At 39.0% G+C, this 24322-nt stretch overlaps 1 protein-coding gene across 23 annotated transcripts in view; it reads left to right on the top strand.

The window, feature by feature from the left end:
- Positions 1–22829, top strand: part of PER2 (period circadian regulator 2) — a 48165-nt gene extending 25336 nt beyond the window's left edge. For 22 of the 23 annotated variants that reach the window (XM_041486821.1, XM_041486837.1, XM_041486834.1 and 19 more), the window contains 17 exons: positions 1243–1294; positions 2619–2761; positions 2963–3041; positions 7448–7554; positions 8233–8386; positions 8563–8671; positions 9138–9269; positions 10421–10517; positions 11040–11196; positions 11279–11406; positions 12877–13050; positions 13308–13568; positions 14324–15171; positions 16878–17064; positions 17586–17778; positions 19314–19464; positions 20358–22829. In XM_041486821.1, the coding sequence (XP_041342755.1) occupies positions 1243–1294; positions 2619–2761; positions 2963–3041; positions 7448–7554; positions 8233–8386; positions 8563–8671; positions 9138–9269; positions 10421–10517; positions 11040–11196; positions 11279–11406; positions 12877–13050; positions 13308–13568; positions 14324–15171; positions 16878–17064; positions 17586–17778; positions 19314–19464; positions 20358–20507 (3122 nt within the window). In that variant the 3' untranslated portion in view covers positions 20508–22829. Of the gene's footprint in view, positions 1–1242; positions 1295–2618; positions 2762–2962; positions 3042–7447; positions 7555–8232; positions 8387–8562; positions 8672–9137; positions 9270–10420; positions 10518–11039; positions 11197–11278; positions 11407–12876; positions 13051–13307; positions 13569–14323; positions 15172–16877; positions 17065–17585; positions 17779–18975; positions 19229–19313; positions 19465–20357 lie in introns of those variants that run through there. The other variant, XM_041486842.1, reaches the window with a different exon arrangement.
- Positions 22830–24322: the final 1493 nt, after the last annotated feature.

Below are 24322 nucleotides of genomic sequence, written 5' to 3'. Positions count from 1 at the left end.
GCTGGATGGTGAATTTACTTTCCACTTGTACTAGCAATCAAATGAAAACCATTTTTCTTCACATTTTCTCTTCCTCAAGTGTAAAGGGGACAATACTCTGTCTCCTTCCTTTTAAAATGGTTATGATTTGAATACTGGACACCTTGCTTATGGTGTAGAAAAAGGTATTTCAGCTGTCATCACTGTGCGCTCACCAAGTGTAATCACAGCTCTCTTCTTCTAGCCTTAGAAAAATTATATTAGGCATAATTAATGGTGAAGGATCAGATGTCTCAGGGCACTTGATACTTGTCTGTGGTAGGATTGTTTTACTCATGTACCTGCAACTGTTAGTAATTGAGAAATATCTGCCAACTGTTTCAACTAAACACTTGAAATTCAAGGTCTGCTCTGAATGTTTGAAATTCCAATCCACTGCATACTAAATCTGTGAAGTAAAGCCAGGGTGTGAACCGTACTTAATCTGAAAAAACAATCAGCAGTAAACGCGTGCTAAGCAATGCATACACAAAGCAGGTCAAAAGGGACCTTGTGAGGTCTCCAGTGCAACTTCTGGCTCAAAATAGAGTCAGTGGTAAATTATGTATAATCCTAATTACTCAGTTGGGCAGGAGTTTTTTTGGTTTTGCTTTTTTGAAACATCTTCTTTATTATATTTGTGTACAGCTTCAAATGTAAAAAATGCAGTAAGTAGAAGTGTGCACGCTCTCTCATGTATCAGCTGCCAAACAATAGAATTATCCAAAACATTGTGCACTGGAGGCCCTTTGAAATGCCAGAGCTTCTCTTGGGAATCAGTGTGTGGCTACTCTGGAAAAGGAGAGAAATAAGCTTAAAATGTGAGAAGAGGTCTTCAGGAAAAAGAGAGGAGGGGTGCTAGGAAGTGCATTTGGTGGTCAGATTTGGGGTCCTAGGCAACCAAACATTTTTGGTCATTGGTATAAAGTACTGTGAAAGAGTTGATAAGAGTAAGCAGCTCAAACTGGAGAGCTGTTTAGATATGTTTAAGAAAAAGACTTGGTAAACCAGGAGCTGTGATTCACATGCCAGCCTCAGAATCTGAGTGATGTTCAGATTTAGTTGCTTATGTTTAACCAATTATTGTTTCACCAATACTTATGGAGACTTCAGGGAAAACTTAATCTTAAAAAAAATATATTATCTAAGGAAAAATTGTTATACTAAATATCATCATCTTCTAGTAATTTGTAACTTGTTATGAAATATTCTTAATATTTCCAGAGTCTTCCACCCAGGATTGCATGGAAGAGAAATCTTTTTTCTGTCGTATCAGGTAAGACAATATTGTAAAGCTTAGTGCTGGTTATGAAACCAAGCATTACATAAGTATTTGACTTTTATAAAAACCATATGTTTTGAACATTTCATGCTTTTTCATAATGTGATGGTAAAGTAAAACATATGCACATCCTTGAGTTGATTAACTGTAGCAGCTACAGAGAAAACGGAACTGATTTCGGGAAGTTCCATCTTGGAAATTAATCCCTTTGAGTATTGACCTTTGTGCCATAAAGGAAGGTGGTACAGCATCTCCTCCTGTAGTGGAAAGCCTTTGGGTCGTGTAAATAGAACTGTTCAGCACCTGCTTCAGTCTTCTTCATTCTAAAAAGCCAATAATTCAAATTTGTCTTGGGTATCCCCTAGGAAGATACTCAAGGGTTACTTGACTTGTCTCTTTTGCTGTTAATAGAGGACACAATTCTTTGGTTTGCTTTTCTTCCTTCTTTTTCTGCCCCCCAATCACTTCTCTTTAGTTTTAGGCGGTTTTTTTATTATTTAGGAAAAGCTGGCAAGTTAGTTCATGTTCTTTCTTGTGCAATTTGATTTCTTGATGCTTACTGCCTCTCTGGCATCATTTCTGAAGCAAAAACAGTGGATCCAAGTATTTAATTACTTCTGGAGTAAATAAATACTTGTTATTGAGGTACGAATAAACCTGAAATGGATTGGAGGTAATGCAGAGCTCCAGAGTGTTGCATTGAATGTACTGTAGAAGTACTGCTGGTGTTACTAGAGATTTTTTGTCCAACTAACACTGGTTTCCACAGCTTTACTTTTATTTAGCTCTGCTGTTATAAACTTATTACAACTGATTCTTCTTTGGTCACTGTGTAAATGGTTGTTGTTTTCATTACTGTGTTTGCATTCTGGTTAAGTAAACACCTGTTATTAGATATTGAGTCTTCACTGCTTCTAAACTGGAATAAATATTGATTAAAAGATGACCTTTGTGTTAACTGAGGGGATATAGCAGTCTTCATAAAAAAGCCCTGTAAATTAATCCCTCTGAAGGAGAACAAAGTAACTTAATTTATTGTGTGAGCTGGGTTTTCTATCAGACTTCCATGTAATGCTGTTGTGGCTATTGTTTCAGGCAGTAGAGAGAACAGCACAATCTTTATGGAAGTTGGTATGCAAAGGATACCATCAGATTAGATTCTCTTCCACCAAAAAAAAAAATCAAGCTAAGGTCTTGGGTGCTATTTTAGTAGCTAACCTGCAGTTCTTGTGTCATGAGGGAAATACAATGGATAAATTAAAATTGTATTCAGCGTAAGATGAATCTGCTGAAATAATTAACTCTCTTTAATTATTAGTGCGGGAAAGGAGCGTGAAAATGAGATTTGCTATCACCCATTCCGGATGACTCCCTACCTTATCAAAGTGCAAGATCCAGAAATAGCAGAAGACCAGCTTTGCTGTGTGCTGCTTGCAGAAAAAGTCCATTCTGGTTATGAAGGTAATTCTTGAGTGCACAAAGACTTGCTTGCTTTCCTAAAAGTAAGATGTGTTCAAGCTTCATTAAAATGAAAGAGAATAGTTTCTGTTCTCTGTCCTTGCTGCTTTCCTGCATGCTCTCAGCCAGGATTTTGGAGTGGCAGCTTGGAGTATTATGTGTGTAAAGCCCCCAGTTGCTAATGTGCTTTTGTTTTTCTCTCAGCGCCCAGAATTCCTCCTGACAAAAGGATTTTTACAACTACGCACACACCGACCTGTTTGTTTCAGGATGTAGATGAAAGGTAACTTACAAAAATTCTTTTTAAATTTACTGATGAGCAACCTATCCAATATCTTTGCAGGATTTAAGGTGTCTATATGGGGCTTAAAAATTATGCAACTACTGAAGGGTGTTTAACCTAAGAAAAGCACATCCCCCCGTTTTCACTATGCATGAGAACAACTTACACTGGTATTTAAGTGCCTGCTAACAACTTGTTCTTCCACTTTCCTTCCCTCTTGGGAAATTCTAGACATAAATTCAGTCAATGAACCCATGTTCAAAAGAATTCCTCTGCTGCCAGTTATCACCTGTATGAGACATTTAGGTGTGGGTTTTTTGGTTTTTTAAGTTTGATACAGCAAATATGCTGCTGTTGCTCTCTGCTGGCCTAGGTATAGATAGAGGTACAGCTTTTGAATGCAACATTAGCTCTTCTAAAAAAAAAGGTATATAAAACCAATTCAAATTACACTGGCTGAAGACTTCATATTGCTTTGACAGTCATGAAAGCTGGTAAGAATTCTAAAGAATTCTAATTTCTAAATTAGAAACAAAAATGCCACCTGTGATCTTAATAACTGGCTGAAGACTTCATATTGCTTTGACAGTCATGAAAGCTGGTAAGAGTAAGTATTTACATCCTAAACTAGAAACAAAAATGCCCCCTGTGATCTTAATGTATCTACAAAGACTTGGGAACTGAGGTCGAAACCGAGCTTTCATAGAATCATTTAGCTTGCAAAAGAGCTCTAAGATCATCAAGGGCACTAAGCCCTGTCCCTAAATGCCTTATCTGCACATTTTTAAATACATCTGGGGATGGTGACTGCACCTCTTCCATGGGCAGCCTGTTCCTTGACAACCCTTTCCATGAAGAAATGTTTCCTAGTAGCCAGTCTAAACCTGCCCTGAGGCCAGTTCCTCTTGTCCTGTCACTTACTCCCTGGGAGAATCAACTTTCTCACCCAGTTTGCTGTTGTCTGCAAACTGATGGAGGGTGCTCTCCATCCCCTTGGCCAGATCATGGATAAAGACATTAAACACAATCCTGAACCTTGAGGACTTGACTTGAAAAGAGAATTCACCTATTCCTGAGTTTAAAACACTACCTTTCCCCTTCCTTTTCCATTTTCCTTGATATTTTCTTTCTGATGGTTTCTGATATTTGGGCTGTATATGGCACTTCATTGTGATTTTTTTTTCCTCCTTAGCAAAAACTAAGTTAGCTAAAGTGGTAACATCTGACTGTTGAGGTTCTCCCATTTGTTTTTAAGCATTCCAAGAATGCTAAAATTTTCTTTGGAAATTGAGATGGGGGGATGTCTTCAGACAGAGTAGGAGTATAATGGACAATTTTGAGATTCTGTGGAATTTTTTGAGTGGAACTCTAGTTTCTGAAAAAAATACTTCATTCTTGGCAAAATCCTTAAATGCAGCAGAAGAGAGCGGGATTGGGGAGAGGAGGTTATTGTGATGTTTGACTAAGATGGAGTCAAGGTAAAAAAAGAACACTGCTTGACTTCTGAGACAGTTTTACCTGTAGAGAGGCAGATGTGGCTGAGTTCCTGTAGCATAGATGGTGTAATGCTGACAAACTGTTTTTCCATGCTGTGATTTATACAGTCCCTCTAAACAGCTCAAGTTCATAAAAGTACTTAATCCATTGTAGTTCTGTCTTCTTCATGGATTTTTCTCTCTCCTTCATTTCCACACATGCTTCAAGCCAGCTGCAGAGGGGGTTTATCTTTACAAGGAGGCTGAGGGCACAGTGCAAAGCTTCTGTTCCTCTGTGCATCCACAGCTCAGTGATCTCCAGTAGTCCTTTAACAGAAATGGCAAAATTGCTGAGTGGAGAGCCTTGCCCTTATTCTTGGGCTTGAGTGCAGCAAGTCCAGTAAATCCTGCCTTGTGAATCCTATGGAAGCTTCTTTCCTGTTAGTTTGATGTTACCACTTGTTCTCAAATACCATTTTCTAACACTTTCAGTGAGGGTTGATTGCATCTTGGTCTGAAATAGGACTCTGTGTCATTTATTTCTGTTCTTGTGACTGTATAGTTGATTTTGCTTTTAATTATTTAACTCCTGAGAGCATTGGCAGCCTGATAAATGTTTACCAAGACATGCATATGCAGTTTGTTACTCTAAAGCTCTCCAGGGTTTGGTGGAATTACACAAAGCAAGAGATTCTTAAAGAAAGCAGAGTCTTAATATTTAAAAATGTGCAACTGAGCACCTGCTGTTGACTGAGTGTTGTTCATAACATAACCCTGAAACCGTTGCTTGACTTGCATAAAGTTAATTTCTGTAATCAGTACGTGTTCATGGGTTGGAAGAATGCATATTTGTCTGAACTCTGCAGGTCGATCTCTGCACAGAGTATGTTAAGTAAAAATAAATATTTTCTTGAAATTAAATGGATCATTCCTGTATGTATTTGTCTTAATATATTTGATACTTCATGTGTTTAATGGGTGTAAGTAGTTCACAGTGGAATGATCTTTGTAAATTAATTTAAAGCAGTTTTTTGTGTAACTTAACAATAATAATATAAAGAGACTTCTTATTCATGTTTTTTGGCACTTTAAATGTCATTCTATAAAACACAAACGAAACTTGGCAGCATCTCCTCATCAGCCATTCTTATGCCACACGTGTATTTGCATTCATAAAATTAATTTATTAACTTAACCTCTGAATTTTTATGAGTCATTCATTATGAGGAAGCATAATGATGCCAAGATATCATTCTCAAATAGAGCATTATATGAGCACTGAAGGGCTGGTTAGTAGGGGCTGATGAGGATTTGGTTCCATCCTTTTGCTTGGAATGAAACCTTGCCCAGTCCTGGCTGAGGTCAGCTGTGGCCTTGTCTCAGTAATGCCTGAAAACCTTCAGAGACGAAGATGACACAGTCTGTATGGGAAACCTGCTGTGTTGCACTGCTCTGTTAAAAACCTTTTCCTAACATCCAGCATCAGCTTTCCAGACTCCAGTCTGGGACCATTGCCCGTAATTTTATTGTCTGGCACCATCAAGAAAATTTAATTCCATTTTTGTAACTCCTCTTTCCAGCAGTGTGGGAAGTTCCTGGATCATCTTTTAGCTTCCTTTTCGTCAGAGCAGGCAAGCTCAGTCTCACATTCTAGATCCCTGACCTTCATAAAGCAGGTGGCAAACAGGAGCAGTGCTGAACAAAATCTTCTTATGTGTTACTTGATGAAGACCTGGCTGAAGTTGTTTGGAGTTGTCTGAGATTTTAAAGTCCTCTAGCAGCACAACTTTTCTCATGTGCTTTGAACTTGGCAGCACTTCTAAATGTCAATGTGTCAAAGTGATCTGGTTTGGTATGAGTTCCATGCCACTTTCTGCTCGGTTGCTTTAGTTCATCTACAAGCTTTTAAGACTGATTATTAAACTAATTGCTTTGATAATAAAGCATTAGTTGCTATCCACTTTCTCCTTTCAGCCTCTTTGCTGGAAGGGTATGTTTGATGTTTTGGGGAACTGATGTAATTCCAGAGGGTTGTTGGAAGTGCAGTGTTGAAGGCATTTGCTGCATGATGCTTTTGAGTTCCTACCTGACCCAGATCCCCTGTCTGGTGCACTGAGGCTGAATTGTTCATTAAAGCTGTTCAGATACTCTCATATCTCCCTGCCCCTGGGCCTTTGGCAGTAAGTGGGGCTGGGGGAAGATGTAAAGCATTTTGAGCTTACAAGAGGACTTGCTGGCATCTGGAAACTTAAACATCACTGAGTAATGTTGACTTAGTACATTTTTTTTTCCAAAGCATGTTTGCAGTGGTTAACCTTCAGGGTAAGGAGCAGACTGGTATTTGTGAACTTTCACTCTTTATCCTTAATGCAAATGCTTGAAGCGATCAATAAAAATTATTTTGTCACATAAATTAGTTTTTCACATCACTAGAAGTGGTCGTGGATAACGTGCAGGAATTCAGTACCACTGCTTTTTATTCTCTGGTTAATAAGCTTGCTCCCTTGCACCTCCTCTGAGCTGAACTCTTCACCTGCCTGTGAGAAAGTTGTCTTGAGTGCTGGTCAGCTCCCCTGGTGCTAGTTCAGCTGTGGTAATCCTGTGATCCTTAGCCATGGCTCCCAGCCAAGGGATTGGGGTACTATTTACCTTCATGAGAGTTTAATCTTGTAAAACTTCATTAATGCTCTTTTAAAATTGGTGTAAGTATTTATCCTCTAAAGTTAGGCAAGAAAGACAAGCGAGAACTGCTGTAGCAGACTCCTTGATTTGGTCTAACCACCACCCCACAAACAAACAAAGCCTCCCTTGCCCTAGGTGTATGACTTGTTAACTGGGCACTGCTTTTTCACCAAATGTATACTTAAAATTATTCATTCTCTTCACAGGAAAAGCAGCAAAGAAATGTTTTCTTTGTCTTTCTTTCTCCAGAGCCGTCCCTCTGTTGGGATACCTACCTCAGGATTTAATAGGAACACCAGTCTTGGTGCATCTTCACCCAAATGACAGACCCTTAATGCTAGCAATTCACAAAAAAAGTATGTAACTTCTTACTGTGCAGAAATAAAAATTTTTTTCTTTAACTTCTTTATAAGGACTACAAAGACCTTATCAAGCAGTAGGAGAAACTTAATTGTGACTTTGATTTTTTTCCACAAGTAAATACTGAATCTTTTACTGCACAATTTGATTCTTAATGCAAATCCATGAAAATGAGAAATCACTCAGTTTTGTAGTTTCTAAGAAGCATACGTATCAATTTGTAAACAAATTGACTACAAATGAATATTTCATACATAAAAGTATGAAATCTACAAAATTAATGAAAAAGTATTAAAGTATGAGAATGGTGTGATAGAAGTTGCCATATCTTACATGATAGTCTTTCTTATTTCATGGAGAAGAAAATAATAGTCATTGTGGCAAAGTTTGTAAAGTCACTTCTTCAGCCTTCTTTAGTTTGTTGTATTCTAAAGGTGATTTTCTTGACCATAGCCCAGTAAATTATGAAGATCTGTTTATTCTGGTAGTTCAGTATTTTTAAATGTATCAGTGTACCCAGTATCTGCTCCCTCAAGTCTCATCTTCCTTCATAAAGAGGAAGTACATTGAATGTCCATTCCCTTCATGAATGTACAGGTCATTGTAAAATCCTGAATTGTTGCATGGAATTGCGCAAACATTAATCTGAAATTTGTTTGAATCCTTCATTGCAGTTCTTCAGTATGGAGGGCAGCCTTTTGACTATTCACCAATCAGGTTTTGCACTAGGAATGGAGATTATATCACCATGGACACCAGTTGGTCTAGTTTCATCAACCCCTGGAGTCGAAAAGTTTCATTTATTATTGGGAGACACAAAGTTAGGACGTAAGTCAGAATATTTTTATTTTCCCTTCCTTTGGGTTTACATAGAGATCCTTAAGATGAGGGGACAGAATAAGCATTAGATTCTGTGTAGGATATGTGGGTGGTAAATTGAAATGTGGTCTCTGTGGTTGAAACACTTGCATTTGCATGAGCTGGTGTGTGTTTGGTTTGTGCAGGGGTCCCTTAAATGAAGATGTCTTTGCTGCTCCCAACTACACAGAGGACAGGATCCTGCACCCCAGTGTTCAGGAGATCACGGAGCAGATCTACCGGCTCCTACTGCAGGTACAGCCGGGGCTTTGCTCCTTCCCTGCTCCGTCCTGCTGGGGAGAGGCTCTTGGTGTCACATTGTCTTTGGCTGCTTCTGCTGTACTGGAGTTGTTGCCTACAGTCCTAGGGGCTCCTTGCATTCATGAGTACCAGACAGCACTTACTGAAGTATGTTAAAGCTCCAGTTGATATCCTAAGAATTTTGTGTAGTTGTGGAGTCCTCCAGACAAACAAACAAAAGAAGGCCCAAAAACCACAACAAAACAAAACAAACCCAACAAAACAAAAACAAGCAAACAAAAAAGCCAAACAGACAAAAAAAAACCTAGAAAAAAATCTAAAAAAACAAAGCAACAAAAAACCCGGTGTAAAATAAAACCGCTTTTCCTGACATGGAATTACTGGTGTCCTGAGGGGGGTGTGTGTATACATACAATACATACATACATACATATTTTATTTTTTTTATTTATGTTAACAGCCTGTACACAACAGTGGATCCAGTGGCTATGGAAGTCTGGGTAGCAATGGTTCACATGAGCACCTGATGAGTGTGGCATCCTCCAGTGACAGCACAGGAAATAATAATGAAGACACTCATAAGGATAAACCAGTAGGTTTTTAGTTTTTCTCATTCAAGTATGTGGCACAAAACAAACTAAGTGGAGATTTTTAACTTTTACAATAATGTTTTCAAATTAGAAATAGGAGAAAGGATAAAGAAAGTGCCATCTTTCTTTTTTTGTTTAGTATAGAAAAACCCTTTTGTCTGAGGGAATAAGCATTTCTGGTGTAGATGAAGCCTCAGGGTACTGAAGCACAGTGATAGACATGAAAGCCAGTGTTATAGAGAATTTAAACCTGTGCAGTGTGTTACCTGAATCTAATGTCTGTTATGTGTTTGTTACATGCTGTGTTTCTTGGAAAACCAGCCAGATATGTGAAAGCCGTTTCTTTTGGGAGGGGAAAGTCTGTAATTACTGTTTTCCCAAATGAAAATAAGAAGATTAAATGCAGTAATACCTGCATAACCAAGGGATAGCTTGACCCTGATCACTTTTCATGTTGGAAAAATACAGCATTTATACAGAACAAAATAAATTGAATGGAATAAAGCAATTTTATAGTTTGTGCTTAGAACTTTACTTTGTGTTTAATTCTGAAAGCCAAAAGATTTCCTTGATAAGTTATATTGCTTATAGGCTAATTCTCCCAAATCTGATTTGTGCTTCTGTGATCAGACTTTGCAGACTCCTGCTCTTGCCAAGGTGGTCACTTTCCTGGCTTTCAGTTCTTAAACACTGGTGGAATAAGTAGATGAAGTCTCAGGATTTCTTATTTAACAGGGAAATAGATGCCTGGCATTCCTTCACTATTTCCTCAGACAGTGAAGGCTGTTACACTCCAGTTCTGTAACATCCTGTCACTGCTTGGTTAGACTTCTGGTATTTTTACCAAGTGATAGATTTGGTTTTTTCCTGACGTCCTCATTGTAATGGATATTTTATATTTTCCTATCCAAGTTATTCAAACAGATTAAAAGAAATACAGAGTAATTGTTTACAGGAAACATACTTTAAATTTCTTCTCTTTCCAATTTCTGCAGCTGCACAGTAAAATTGTATATATACATATTTCTCCTGTGATCAAACTAATTGCAAGATAGAGATTAATTTAGGTTAGATTTAGTCTACTGAGGAATCACTCTGCATAATGTTTTGTGTCAAAATTTTGAAATAACTGTTCTTCCCAAACTGCTTTCAGGAGGTTTGTCAATATGCCCGTAAGGTCAAGAATAAAGGACAGCATATTTTCACTGACAGTAAAGCAAAACTGGACTACAAGAAAGAGTCTTTGGCAGGTAAGACATGAGCAGTTCTTAGTCGCTGGTGCTTTGGATAATATGACAGCAGGACTTTTTTCTAGTTGAGCTCTGTTCAGTGCATAAAGACAGCATTTTATCAATTCAGATTTTATTGTCCTGTGTCTCTCTGCTGTGCCCAGGAAAATATTGTATTTGGCTGTATTGAATCAATAGTGGTGTAACACAATTAAGACGTGGCCTAAAGCTGTTGTCTTGAAATAATTTAAGTGGACACTAGAGTTGTCCTCATCCTGAGTGTGTTTCAACCCTAATGATATATATTCTCTTACAGCCATAGTGTCTATTCCCTTTGGATCCATATCTAATTAAACTTTATAACTCCAAGCACCCATAAAGACAGGAAAATGTTTACATATTATTTATTTATTGGCGCATTACAGTGGTTAATTTGTGACCTGCTAAACGTGTAGAAATGAAAAACCTTTACTGCTGTTCTTTGAGGGGAATTTGTAAGGATTTAATGTCTTAGTTGCATAATAGCAGTATCTCTTTCCACAGAAAAACAGAATACTGCTGGTGCTCAGGTGAAAGGTGTAGGGGGAAAGGATACTGCAGGAACAGTTGCTCCAAAAAATGTGGCTACTGAAGAGCTGGCTTGGAAAGAACAACCTGTGTATTCCTATCAGCAGATCAGCTGTTTGGACAGTGTCATCAGGTGAGCAACCTGTGAGTAAATTACTCTTGACCTCTGGACACAGGACTAGAATGTCTAATATTGCTAAATCTTTGTATTTTAGGTACTTGGAGAGTTGTAATGTGCCTGGTACAGCAAAAAGAAAATGTGAGCCTTCAACAAGTGTTGCATCACTGAGTTCTGGAGTTCATGAACAAAAAGCAGCTGATAATTCTATCCAGCCATTGGGAGGTAACTACATCACAGCTTTTTCGTAGCTGGGTTTTGCTGGCAGGCAGTTGGATGCCACTTCTTTGCAGAATATTGACAAGTGTGTCTTAGGCATGACCTCATAGCTTCTTTCTCAATGTTTGATGTTGGTGATTTAACTTTCATCATTAGTATCTTCCTTACCATTAAAATACTGAGTAGTTGATGCATATCATTGCATATGCATATCTGGATTGTAGATGCAATAAACTAATTTGTACTGTGCAAAACACAGTAGGATTTTGAAGTTCAGGACTTGAATCATTATAATGTTCATTTCACATTTAGGACTTGTAAGAACAATCAGCTGAAGAACCTAGCAGCTAATTAATTGCAACAAAAATATGCATATTACTTTTCTGCTTAAAAAAAAGGAACCAGAGAAGGAAAAATGCAGCATTGGACTGTTCTGTTTTGTAAGATGTTAAAACCTATTGTTCATCCATGGAGACAAAAAGCTGGGAATTACTGAGGCAAGCTGTCTAAAAAGTCTGCTGCAGGCAGAAACATTCAGTTAATTTTTTAGACCTTAGATGTAGCTTTGGACATAGTCCCTTGTGTGGATGGGCTGCTAGATGAAGATTTGTAACTGGTTAGTCCAAGGACTGTGAGATTGGTAAAGAACTGCATGCAAATGAGAGATTTGCTCATTCTGCCTTGTCTCTAAATGAGGCTGAAGGGAGAGTGTCCAGTGGAGTTTTTCAAAAATTGGTTGTGGGAATGATCTTGGCTGTTTGATGAGCTTCAAAAAGAAGTTCCAATGCAGCTTTTAGAATCAAATTAGAAGGTATCAGTAGATCAGGAACAAAGAGTCCTACAGCAGGGATTGAAATGGTGTAATTTGGAGTCTCTGTGGTTCTGGTTAGCAGGAGATGATGTGGGTCACCAGCTCTTTGCTGCACTGACAACTGAGACAGATGAAGTCACCAGTCAGAAAAAAGGCAAACTTTAGATCTTAAGTATGTGTTATGGAAGTATTCCTATGAGAGGAGGAATGTTTTAATGCTGTTTTGTGAGGCACTGCTCTGACCTCTGCTGGATTACTGTGTGTAGCTTTCAGGGGAGAGAATTATAAATAGCTGGATGCTCAAAACAAAGCTCTTACAGTAACCAGCTAATGAAAGAATCCGTGTACAACACTGTGGGAGCTGGGGGCAACTTACTTTTGGGCTGGAAGAGGCTAGAAAATTTCTTCCAAAACTGTGCCATGAAAGAACAGTGAAGACCAGAAAAAGAGGAAAATATCCTTTATTGGAAAGGTTTGGTTTGGCTGTATATGGGCTTAGAGGATTGCATTTGTTGCTCCACAGTCATTCTATTCCTGGAAGTAAAAAGTTCACTTTTTGTCTTGTCAAACAGTTTGGCCTTTACTGTTTTGCAGCCCTAGCAGCATATAACTTGAATTTGCTCTTGTTTATGTTCAGTAAGCTGCAACTTTATTTCTTTTAACAGATCCTGCTGTGTTGAAGGCATCTGGTAAATCAAGTGGTCCCCCAGTGGTTGGTGCTCACTTAACATCTTTGGCTTTACCTGGCAAGCCTGAAAGTGTTGTGTCTCTCACCAGTCAGTGCAGCTACAGTAGCACCATTGTTCACGTTGGAGACAAAAAAACACAACCTGAATTAGGTAGGATTTTGCTAATATTTTTTTCTTCAAGATGGCAAATGCTAGCAAGTTCAAATTTCAGACATGTGAACAGCTGATGTCTGCTCATGACTTAAATCTTCTTACAGCCAAGATGGTCTTAGGAAATGGAATAAATAGGGATGGAATGTGTAATCTTAAACTTGCAGCAAAATTATTACAGAATTGTAATACCTTAAAAATGCATGTACAGGGGTTTCTTTGCTTCATCTTGAGTATTTTGCCTTCTGTTCCTGTAGAAATGATAGAAGATGGTCCAAGTGGAGCAGAAATCATAGATGGCCAACTTCTTGCCCCTCCATCCAGTTCTGCACACATAAATCAAGAGAAGGAGCCATTTAAAAAACTGGGACTTACAAAGGAGGTGCTTGCAGTGCATACACAAAAAGAGGAGCAGAGCTTCTTGAACAAATTCAAAGAAATAAAGAGATTTAATATTTTTCAATCGCACTGTAATTACTACTTACAAGATAAACCAAAAGGACGGCCTGCTGAACGTGGTATGGCAATAGTTTTCACCATAAAACTTGTATTTATATAGAAAGTAAATCCAATCCTGTTGGGAGGGCATTTCCATTTTTAGTGGTTTTGTGGGGCCAGTGTGAACAGTAACAGTTGCATGCTATTTTCAAAACCCACAGAAAAAATTTCTGACAAATCTTGTTAAAAGATTAAAGTGGCATACTGCTTTTAGTGTCGCAATGGACATTTTAGTAACTAATATTTTGATTTTTGTCTGTTCTCTATACTATGAACTGTCATGCATCTACTCTCAAGGGAGAAAAAAACCTGCTTTAGAATGTTTGCTTTACTGTATCTCTGCTTGTATTCCCATGCTTTTCTTTTCCTTCTGTCTTGCCATCTGTTTTTTGTTCAGATTTGTGGTTTTGTTTTGTTTGCAGCTCCTTTGTTTTCCAGTTTTCCCCATTCCACTGTTGTGTAATTGGTGAGACAATCTGATAATTGTCTGGTTGCCTTTAAGGTAATAATGTGATGAGCAGGATGGAAATGGCAGAGACTAGCAGTAGTAGTGAGATTGTTTTGATTATTAGGCCTAGGAGCTCTGGATGGCATTTTCAGAAGTGCTTGATATGATCTGTCTTTGTTCTCATTTTGGTCTTGACTTGGAACAGAAGTCAGACACCGCTAAGCATTTTTTTTTCAGATTTTTATCTGAATTTTTAAATTTAAATAGTTATACAGGTCCTGTATAGCTGTATTTTTATAACCTTTCTTACAACTTTTCCTTTTGCAGGTGGCCGTGGACAAAGAAACGCCACTTCTGGAACGGATCAGCCTTGGAAGAAAAGCGGAAAGAACAGGAAATCGAAACGCATTAAACCGCAGGAATCTTCGGACAGCACAACTTCTGGAGCTAAATTCCCCCACCGCTTCCCCCTCCAGGGTTTAAATGCCACAGCCTGGTCACCATCAGAGACGTCCCAAGCCAGCTACTCAGCAGTGTCCTTCCCCACTGTCATGCCCGCGTATTCTCTTCCTGTTTTCCCGGCAGCAGGGGCGGTGCCACCGGCTCCCGAGACTTCTCTCTCTGGTTTCAATCACTTGCCAGACTCTGCAAACGCTTGTCCTGTGGGGCCATCCCAGTTCTCTGCACCCTTCATGACCCCTGTGGTGGCTCTCGTGCTGCCCAACTACATGTACCCGGAGATGAACAATAACTTACCTCAAACGCTTTACCCCGGCCAGCCCAACTTCCCTGCCCATCCCACCTTCTCCTCACAGACGATGTTCCCCCCACAGCCCCCCTTTGCCACGGCCAGCCCCTTCCCACAGCAGGCGTTTTTCCCAGCGCAGCCATTCCAGTACAACCCCCCAGCAGAGACTGAGAGGGCTCCGGTGGCCGAGCCCCGCAACGACCCCTCCCGTTCCTGCACTCCGCAGTCACCGGCTCCTCAGGACCAGGCTTCCCCACCGCTGTTCCAGTCCAGGTGCAGCTCTCCTCTCAACCTCCTGCAGCTGGAAGAAACCACAAAAACTGCAGAGAGCGGAGCAGCTGCGGGGTTACACGGAGCTCTGGCTGAGGAGGGAGCCATGGGCAACATCAGCGCAGCAGACAACGGCAGTGGCAAGGAATCCTTACCTGTAAGTCTGGCTCACGCCCCCTTCTCCTGGCTCTGCTGCAGCATTTCCAGTCCTTTCTCTTCCAGGGCAACTTGTCAACAATAGGCAGAAGTTATAGAATGCCTGGAGCTGGACTCACAGTTGTAGCGGGTAAATTCAGACCTCAGCAAACTGAACAAAATGTGAAGTCCAAACATTAGAATTAACTCAACCCTTAAAAATTAAATTTACCTGATCATTCTTCTAAAGTTACACTAGGAAGCTTGGAAATGTACCCTGAAGAGTTTTGTTCCATTTCATTGAAGAAAATAAGAATATAGATAAGCCCATTGAAAACCACTGCAATAAACTAAAATAGTTGGACACTTTATTTTTAGCAAAAACTTTTGTGCTAGTGAATTTGTGTGGATGGGAAAAACAATCTGTAAGTGTTCTGAAAGAAGCTGATTTAAATTAAAACCACATCTGTGTTTACAAACAAACAACCAAAGTAAATGAAGAAGTCATCATTTCTTGCAGACCATGACTTTATTTTTCTTTTGTTTGTTGCACTAAAACTGCTGAATTATTTGGTAACTTCAGGGTTTTTTTATTTCCTGGCTCATTTCAGTTTGAGAAATCAGTCTAACAAATAAATTGAGATGGAATAAGATGTCTGTAAAGGTTTCCATGGTAGAAATACGTAAACTATTATTTGTGCTTTCTAAAGGCACCACAGAGTATCGTGGTAAATGCTGATGGGATGGAGCTGCATCCTGTATCTTTTTTTGGTTGCCTCCTTCCATTATTCAGGAATGTGTTCAGGGTAAAGTCAGTTCTTTCCATTATTACATGTTTTGCTAAGTTCTGTCAGCGTTAATTGCTAATATTTAATCTTCAAACTGACTTGCAGTCAAGTTTTGATTAGGTTAAAAATTTAGTGTGGTTAATACTACTTCCTTAAAAATATACAAATAATGATCTTGCCTGGGAAGCAGCTGGGAAGATTTTCTTACTACTCTTAATGGCACTTTTCCTTCTCATCTCAAGGAGGTGGAACAGTGAGGGATGTTGCTGCAAATCCTTTGAGGTAGATTACAGTAGGAGAAATTGCTAGTATGTTGTGAGTGGTTTGGGTAAAATCTGATTTGTCCAGGACAGTAGGTGCTGCCCAAAGTGAACAGGGCACTTACTTTCTTATGAAATTATATTATTAATTTTTTGAAGAGAAATTCAGTTGGTCTTACTGCCCTGTCTGTCAGTCCATTCATTATTCCTTGGCATATGTTATTGGTGACTGTCTTTGAATATATTAGAATATGAAGTGAAATGGATTTATTACTAATCATTTACATGATTAGTAATACAGCTATCACATTTAGTAATAAATGTATTAATAGATAAAGCCTGTCTCATATGCCCTTCTCATACCAGTTGATGCCATCCTCTTTGTTTGTCTCATCTGGTTTTGAATGTAGGAAATTTTTTTTTCTGAGAGAAATGTTGAGCTAATTTTGTAAGATGGTCTTGGGTTAAAGTACATGTTGATGTAAATATAGAGAAGTGCTGACAACTTTGTAACCTTTTATTTAAATGGACACTACAAAACTATGAACTGTTTATTACCTTGAAGCATAATTTCTGAGAATTTATTAATTTAAAGTAACAAAGCTATTACATTTAGTAATAAATAGCTTTGATTTTTGGTGTTTGGGTTTTTTAATTTTATTTTTTCTCCTCATCCCTAGGCTGAATCTCCAATGGATGCTCAAAACAGCGATGAGCTCTCCATGTCCAGTGTCCTGCTTGACATTTTACTGCAGGAGGATGCGTGTTCAGGCACTGGCTCAGCCTCTTCAGGGAGTGGTGTGTCTGCAGCTGCTGAGTCCCTGGGCTCTGGGTCCAATGGCTGTGGCATGTCAGGGAGCAGAACAGGTAACTCAGGCAGCCAGAACCCTCCTGGCATTGCAGAACAATTTGGGGGATTGCAAACACCATGAACAGCAAGTGAAAAGCTTTGTCTTTACTCCTTGTTGCATAGTTTATTCTTGATTTCTTTCTTACTGCACTACACAAAAGTTTTTCTGTTGTGCTTGATTTACAGAACAGATCCTTTTCTAAGTGTGTGTAAAACAGGCATTAAGATATTATGGAGGTATAAAGGAATAATAAAAAGACCATACTCCTTCATGTTCATTTAAAACTTCTAATTATTCTGTTGAAATTAAAAATTCTGTTGAAATGGAGACTCTACTTAAGAATTTGAGTTTTTAGAAGATTAATGCAGTTCGCCAAGAGTGGAAGTTCCCCCTGTTGGAAAAAAAAAAAAAAAAAAGAAGTAGAGTAGTGGTTGTATTTATACATTCAGTTCTCTTTAATCTTCTCTACACTCAAAAATACTCAGATAATCCATGTATTGGACAATTTGTAATGAAAAGTTAAATCTCTGTTTACAGGTAGCAGTGAAACTAGTCACACCAGCAAATACTTTGGCAGCATTGATTCCTCAGAGAATCACCATAAAACCAAAATGAAGACAGAAATGGAGGAAAGCGAGCACTTCATCAAGTATGTGCTCCAGGATCCCATCTGGCTGCTGATGGCCAACACAGATGACACAGTGATGATGACTTACCAGATCCCCTCCCGGTAATGCCAGTGGCACAGCCCTTCACACACCTTCTGTTCAGGGGAGGCAGAATGTTCAGGAGGAAAGATGTATAGGAATCTCTCTCTCTGCAGAAATAAACTGGTTTTAATGTTTAGCTCAGTGTCAAGAAAAATTCTTGCTTCCTTTATGTGTTTTGTACACTACACAAGAACTTCTCAAGAAGGAGAAATTGTTTAATTAGGTTTAGCTGTATTTTTAGGTCAATTTCCTGAGCTTAAATGAACTGTGTGTATTTTTTGGAAGCCGTTCCATAGTTAGTGATTTGTTACTACTTGCCCAGAAATCCCTGATGAATGTGCTTAGATCTAGACATGGTCTGGCCTGGAAGATCTCCAGTCCTTGAGATGCCACATTCAGTGGAATGCTGCTCTTGGACTTGGGGATTTTTTTTTCTCAGTTGTTAACTTCCATGTGTTCATTCTCCATAAAATAGGAGAAGGAATTAGAAGGTAAGAGTCATAAGGCTTCTCATAAAATAACCTTTTAAAAAAAAATTAAAAGCCTCACTACTTCAGTAGCAAAGAGCAGATATAGGGAAAGAAGGGGTGACGAGTCTGGATTATTTTTTTCCCTACTTGTTTATATTTCTTGGGAGCAGTGGATGGTGTTCTGAGAAGAAGTGGTGGTTTCAGTAAAGACAGGGCTTTGAAAGGGAAGGTAAACAAGCTTTCAAAATACAGAAGCACAGGCATGATGGGGAAAGTAAATACATTGTAAGAACTTCAGCTTTTTTTTTTTTTCTAGTTTTAAAAATACTTTGACATTTCTCAGTTTTTGTAATCTGAAGTGTTGACAGTCACAGGTTGGAATTGCAGTAGCCCATAAAAGCATGCCAAAGAGCAGGATATTTTGGTAAGAAGAGTGAAGCTCATTGTCAGAGTGCAAAGTGAAGTGTAAATCCAACCTGTTCTTAGGTACCCTGTAAGGAAAAGAAATTATTTTGGGTTTCTTGGGGCTTGCTTTCTATTGTTGTCTTTTATAGAGGGATACAGCTTATAAATGTTGCTGTGGGATGGGTTTTTGTAGGTTCCTGAATGGAGGTGGGGCATTTGGAGGGAGAGAGAATCTTGGCTGCTGAAATAGAGCTGTTTTCTGAAGTTTAGTTCATTCTTGGTGACCTTCTTAAACATACCTTACACATCTTACTACTCCTGCTTTATCTCCTGTGCATCAAGTGTCTGCTTTGGGTTCTCCTCCCACTGAAGGGGGCTTGGATCAGCAGCAGAGGGAAACTGGAGCTTTGCTCGTTTCACTGGTGGTGCTGCCTGAATTGCTCTAAGAAAACTCTTCTCACTGATGGGATTTGAAAAGACATGAGCCAGCAGAGATGTCTGCAAATGCAGGGAGCAGCTGGAGTAATCACATTTCATTTTCTTCCAATATGAGATTTCTAAGCATAACGTTCTGGAACAAAAATAGTCTTTAAAAATGTTAGTATTTGACTGTGTAACCTCACGTAGGCATGAAGCCCAGAAACTGATGAAGCTCAATTTCTAAATACGTTTTATTTTAGGGATTTGGAAACAGTTTTAAAGGAAGATAAGCAGAAATTAAAGCAAATGCAGAAACTACAGCCAAAATTTACAGAAGAACAAAAAAGAGAGCTTATTGAAGTTCATCCATGGATTCAGCAAGGTGGACTGCCAAAAACTGTTGCTAATTCTGTAAGTTTAGTGGGTTAATTACTTTTGCATGTATAATAGTGCTTAAATTATTAGCTGCCTGTGTTAGACTCTTCCTTTCCTGTTGCTATGAAAGCTTGGTCAATTATGCATAGGAAGAAAAAAAGGAATTCAAACTTCTATGCAGTGGTTTCTAGCTTGATTAATTTAGCATAAATCTTCTTTCCAATGGAGGAAATTAAAGTACTGGTGAATACAGTACAAGAAATTTCCTTCCTCTTTCTGAATTTCTGTGTCTCTGTTTGAAATGCTTTAGCAACATAGCAGAAAGTTCACTACATAAAAATCTCTACTTCATGTGCAGAAATGGATGCCCATTGTTTTGAGAGTACAAAATGAATGGCAATATACTGATCCTTTTTTCTATCAGACTTCTCACTCAGGATTATGATTCCTCTAAGTAGTTTAATGGCTTGAAAGGAAAAAATAAAAATAAAAACCTCAACAGAACAAAGCATCCATGCAATTTTATTTGTTGTGTGTGTATTTTACTTATTCACACACAAATACCTGATTGCATTTCCTTTTCCCTAAGCTTTCTATCAGTTGTGGCCTTTTTTGCACAAAAGCTGTCAAACAGAGGCTCTGTTTGCACATGAGTGTTTCAAAAGTCAGTGTGAAGGAATTGCAGTGGAATCCTAATTGTGGTGCTAATGTCACTACAGCACTGATCCTACAAGCACCCACCTTGTGATCTGTGGATTTGCATTGATGTATTGCACTTTATAAAATCATGGGGTGTGGAAAAGTTGTGGGGTAAAATACAGCTACAGCACAGGTGGAAAGGTTCTCTTGGAATCAAGGATTGCATGCAGGTGGACTGCTGCTTGGAAATACTTTACTTATGAGTGCTTCTATTCCTTTTTGCTTTTTAGGAATGTATTTTTTGTGAGGACAATATACAGAGCAATTTTTATACATCATATGATGAAGAAATCCATGAAATGGACCTTAATGAAATGATTGAAGATAGTGGAGAAAACAACTTGGTTTCCCTGAATCAAGTCAGTGAAGAACAAACATAGCCTTTGAGCCTGTTGTTTTGAAAATTGCTTCAAAACGATAGTGAAGGATCCACAAAGGTTTTCATCTTTTATCCAGCTGGATGAATGCAGTTCATAAAAGCAAATGTGTTTTTCTTGCTCTAGAAGAGTCATTTGTGAATGAATCTCTTTTTAAATGGTGGCAATCTCTTCCCAGTAAGGACATTGTTGAAGATGGTATAGCTTTTCTTTAAAAGACTCATTTTGCACTTACATGCCTCAAGTATTTCTTTATAAACTATAGAAACTTTCATTGATGCCTACTGTTTTTGTAGAGTGGGTTAAGAAGTGCTGAAAATCTCACATACAGTTCTTCAAATCTCCTTTTGGTGGTGGTGGTGGTGGTGGTTCAGCATCATAAATTGTTGAGCAATTCTGTTAGTGGCTCTTTAGCATTGTTCTTAATATTTGAAGTGGTCCAGCATAGTAGAAGAAATAACCTTCAAGGAAATCAATTCACACTTGCCCTTCTCATGACAGTTGATCCCATCCTCTTTGTTTGTCTCCTCTAGTTCTGAATGTAGGAGCTTCTTTTGTCTAAGAGGAACGTTGAGCTGATTTTATAAGATGGTCTGGTATTAAAGCTCATGTTGATGTGTAAGTACAGAGGACTGCAGACAACTTTGTAGCCTTTTATGTAAATGGACACTGCAAAACTATGAACTGTTCATTACCTTGAAGCATAATTTCTGAGAAATTTTTACTCAAGAAATCCTTATGCTTAAAGATTTTAAAAACTTAAGACCACAGAGGATGACTGGCCGCGCTCCAGTGGCTGTTAGACAGACCTTGGGGTAGCTTTAACCTTTATTGCTGACGTGTTCTGCCAGGAGGTTGGCCATCAGTTTTTCCAATGTGGCTAAACAAACATCAAATTTGTATGTGGCAAGAGAGAATTAGATGTGTCTTGTCATTTGAAGATAGTTCTTATAAAAAAGAAATTATTTTCAGAATAGTGTCGACTCACTCTATTTGATTTACATAATGTCAAATTTAGCGTGGCTGGAATCCTTTGCTGTGGAAGATTTCATTTTAATGCCTCTGAGATTGTATTGACTGGAATGTGTGTACTTTGTGTTCCTGTGCTGTTTATGTCTGTTGGATGTGGGAAGAGAACGGGAGAGAACAACTGTTAATATGTTGGGTAGTTAAAGGGCTCATTCAGTCCTTTAAAGCAGTTTAGTTGCTGCATTGCCCGGTGTCAGCTGTAAGTCTTGGTGTGAAAAGTGACGAAAGTTAATTGAATTTAACTTCGATATGTTTGTCTTAAAATATTTTTCATGGGAAGCATTTCCTTTTTTAGTAGGATAACATTTCTATTCCCTGAAATTTAAGGTTATTTTCATTCTATACAAATATTTATCTTTTTATACAGAGAGGATGTGAAGTTAGATCTAGCACCAAAAACATGCAAAAGTGACTGGTATTCGCTTAGCAGAAGAAATAATTTGTTTCAAGTAACTAGTTATCAATTGGAAAATTTGCACTGGAGACAGGTTCTGCAGGTAGCAAAGTGTGTCAGCTTGTGAAACAAGCAGAATCACAATCTTAAAGAATGAATAAGTATTTTAAATGAAGCACTACCCAGCAAGATCTGATGCCTGTCTTTAACAGTTCAGCAAGGTCAAACGTAAATATTTGTAAATACAAAGTAAATGAGAAATTTTCCAGTGTTGGTGTTCACGTCCGATGTATTCAATGTTTTAATCATAAATGGAACAGTGCAGCTATACCAACATACTAAATATATTTCATTTTTACATGAAAACACAAACATGGACCAGCGTTTGGGAAAAACAAAAGCTTTATATAAAAGGAGTGCATCATCATTATACAAATAATTTTCAAAGACTTCTCAACCACTTTGAACTTCTTTGCTTTAGCATGCTTTTTTTTTTTCCCCCCATGTCTTTTTTTATTTCTCCTCATTTCTTTTATTTTTTTTTTTCAGTGACCATCTTGTAACCATAACTTAGTGAAAGGAAGAGAAAAGTATATTTAGAGCATTTTGTGGATGTGCTTACTTATGGACTTAATCTTGCATCCTTAAAGTGTTTGCATTTACAGGGTGGTATTAAAATATTTTCCTGTAACTTTAAATCTACATGCCTCCATTTATAGATAAGATTCTGAAGCTGTAATTTTTCCAAACTGTTGTAAGATGATTTATTTGTGATGACACTTTGTCAACATGTCAACAATGTTTTCTGTACACTGTGCAATATATTTTGGTTTTGCCACTTGTGACTAATTTTTATGACTTTGCTTTTTAGAAAACTGGTAAATAAAACAGATATATTTTTAGTTGCCTTTTTGTTCCTTGAGGCTTCTACTCCAAGTAAGAAGTCAGAATATGTGCTTTACTGATGGGATGTGAGCTGGTGTTTCAGACTCCAGAGCTTGCTGTGATGTTGGCTCTGCCTTGCTGTCCTGGAGTAAAATTGCTGCCAGCTTTTCTGACCTCTGAGTTTAGTGGTCCCATGGAAGATTGAATCTTTATGTTGAGTTGTTCTGAAGTCATGTGCAAATTTCCTGCACGAGCACATGGAGCCAGGCTCTGTGTACAAATCTGCCAGAAGACACCTCCGGAGTGCTTTTGGCTTCGTTCAGTGTCAGTGCAGCCCCTGAGCTTCTACAGGGCTGGCTTAGGGGCAGAGAGTTCCAGTCGTGCCCCTTGGGTTTGCTCTGTGCAGTGATTTCCAGCCTTCTGTCGAGGTGTGAGGTGTTGTCTTGGAAGATTGCTGAAACTTTGCAAGCTGCAGTGCTTCCCTGTTGGTGTTTGCTTCTCTGCTGAGTGGGGCAGAGCTGGAGCTCAGGACTTGGACTCCTGTTCAGGAGGGACTCAGGTTGTGAGACCTTCATTAACTCTTTTTCTCCGTGGCTTTGTTGTAAGAGGTTTGTGGAATTCTTTAAATAGAGCAAGCTGGTTTGGTCATAAAGGACCCAGATCCTTCTGTAAGCTGCACAATCGAGGTGTTTGGGTACCACAGAGCAGTTCAGCACACAGGGGAACTGCCTTCACACCAAGGGCACAGTGGTGGTGCTGTGCACTTGTGTTTTAAAACATGCTCGTTGAGCACATTATGTAGGGCTCTTTGCAGTCCTCTGCATGAACCCTAAAACTGTGAGCAGCTCTGTGTCTGTCTGAAAACACTTCTGTCCTAACAGCACCCGAGTTCCTTGCTCAGGTCAGCACGCAGAGAGGAGAGATGTGTTGGTGGAGCTGTGACAGAGCTCCAAACCTGAGTGTCACCCGCCCGAAGCACTGTGCCCCCCCAGAGGGGCTGGCATTTGGAGGCAAGTTCTGGGAACAGATAGCAAGAACCTTGGGAGCACTGAGGTGCTGCTGGTGGGATAAACCAGGTAATGTTTCACACTCATTTCTGCTTTTGGTAATTTTATTTTCAGTTAACTGTAATAAGAGTGTGAGTTAAACGTGGCTTCAGGTATTTACAGACTCCTCCTTGGTGAGGTTCTGGCAGCGCCCAGAGCCCGGGGCTGGCCCTGCAGAGCTGTTGGGAGGAGCCTTTGTCAGAGTTTTTCCCACCTCGGCAGCCCCTAGATGTCACTGGTGTCCTGGGATTATCTTTGGCAGCATTTCCACCCGTTTGTCTTTATTCAGCTTCCTGTACACTGGGGCTGTTGACTTTGCCACGACATTATTTGATGTGAAGTGAAAGCTCTGTGGCTTGAATTTCAAATATGATGAGAAAATTCATATTGAAGAGCTGTTGGCCCAACGACAGTGAATGCCAACATAAAAGCTCTGCTTGGAAAAGGGAAACAGACTGCTGAAA

Source organism: Pyrgilauda ruficollis, unplaced genomic scaffold (assembly GCF_017590135.1).
Source record: "Pyrgilauda ruficollis isolate IOZ18807 unplaced genomic scaffold, ASM1759013v1 scaffold79, whole genome shotgun sequence".
NCBI lineage: Eukaryota > Metazoa > Chordata > Aves > Passeriformes > Passeridae > Pyrgilauda > Pyrgilauda ruficollis.
The sequence above is the reverse complement of the archived record's forward strand: the minus strand, read 5'-3'. Positions and strand labels throughout refer to the sequence as shown.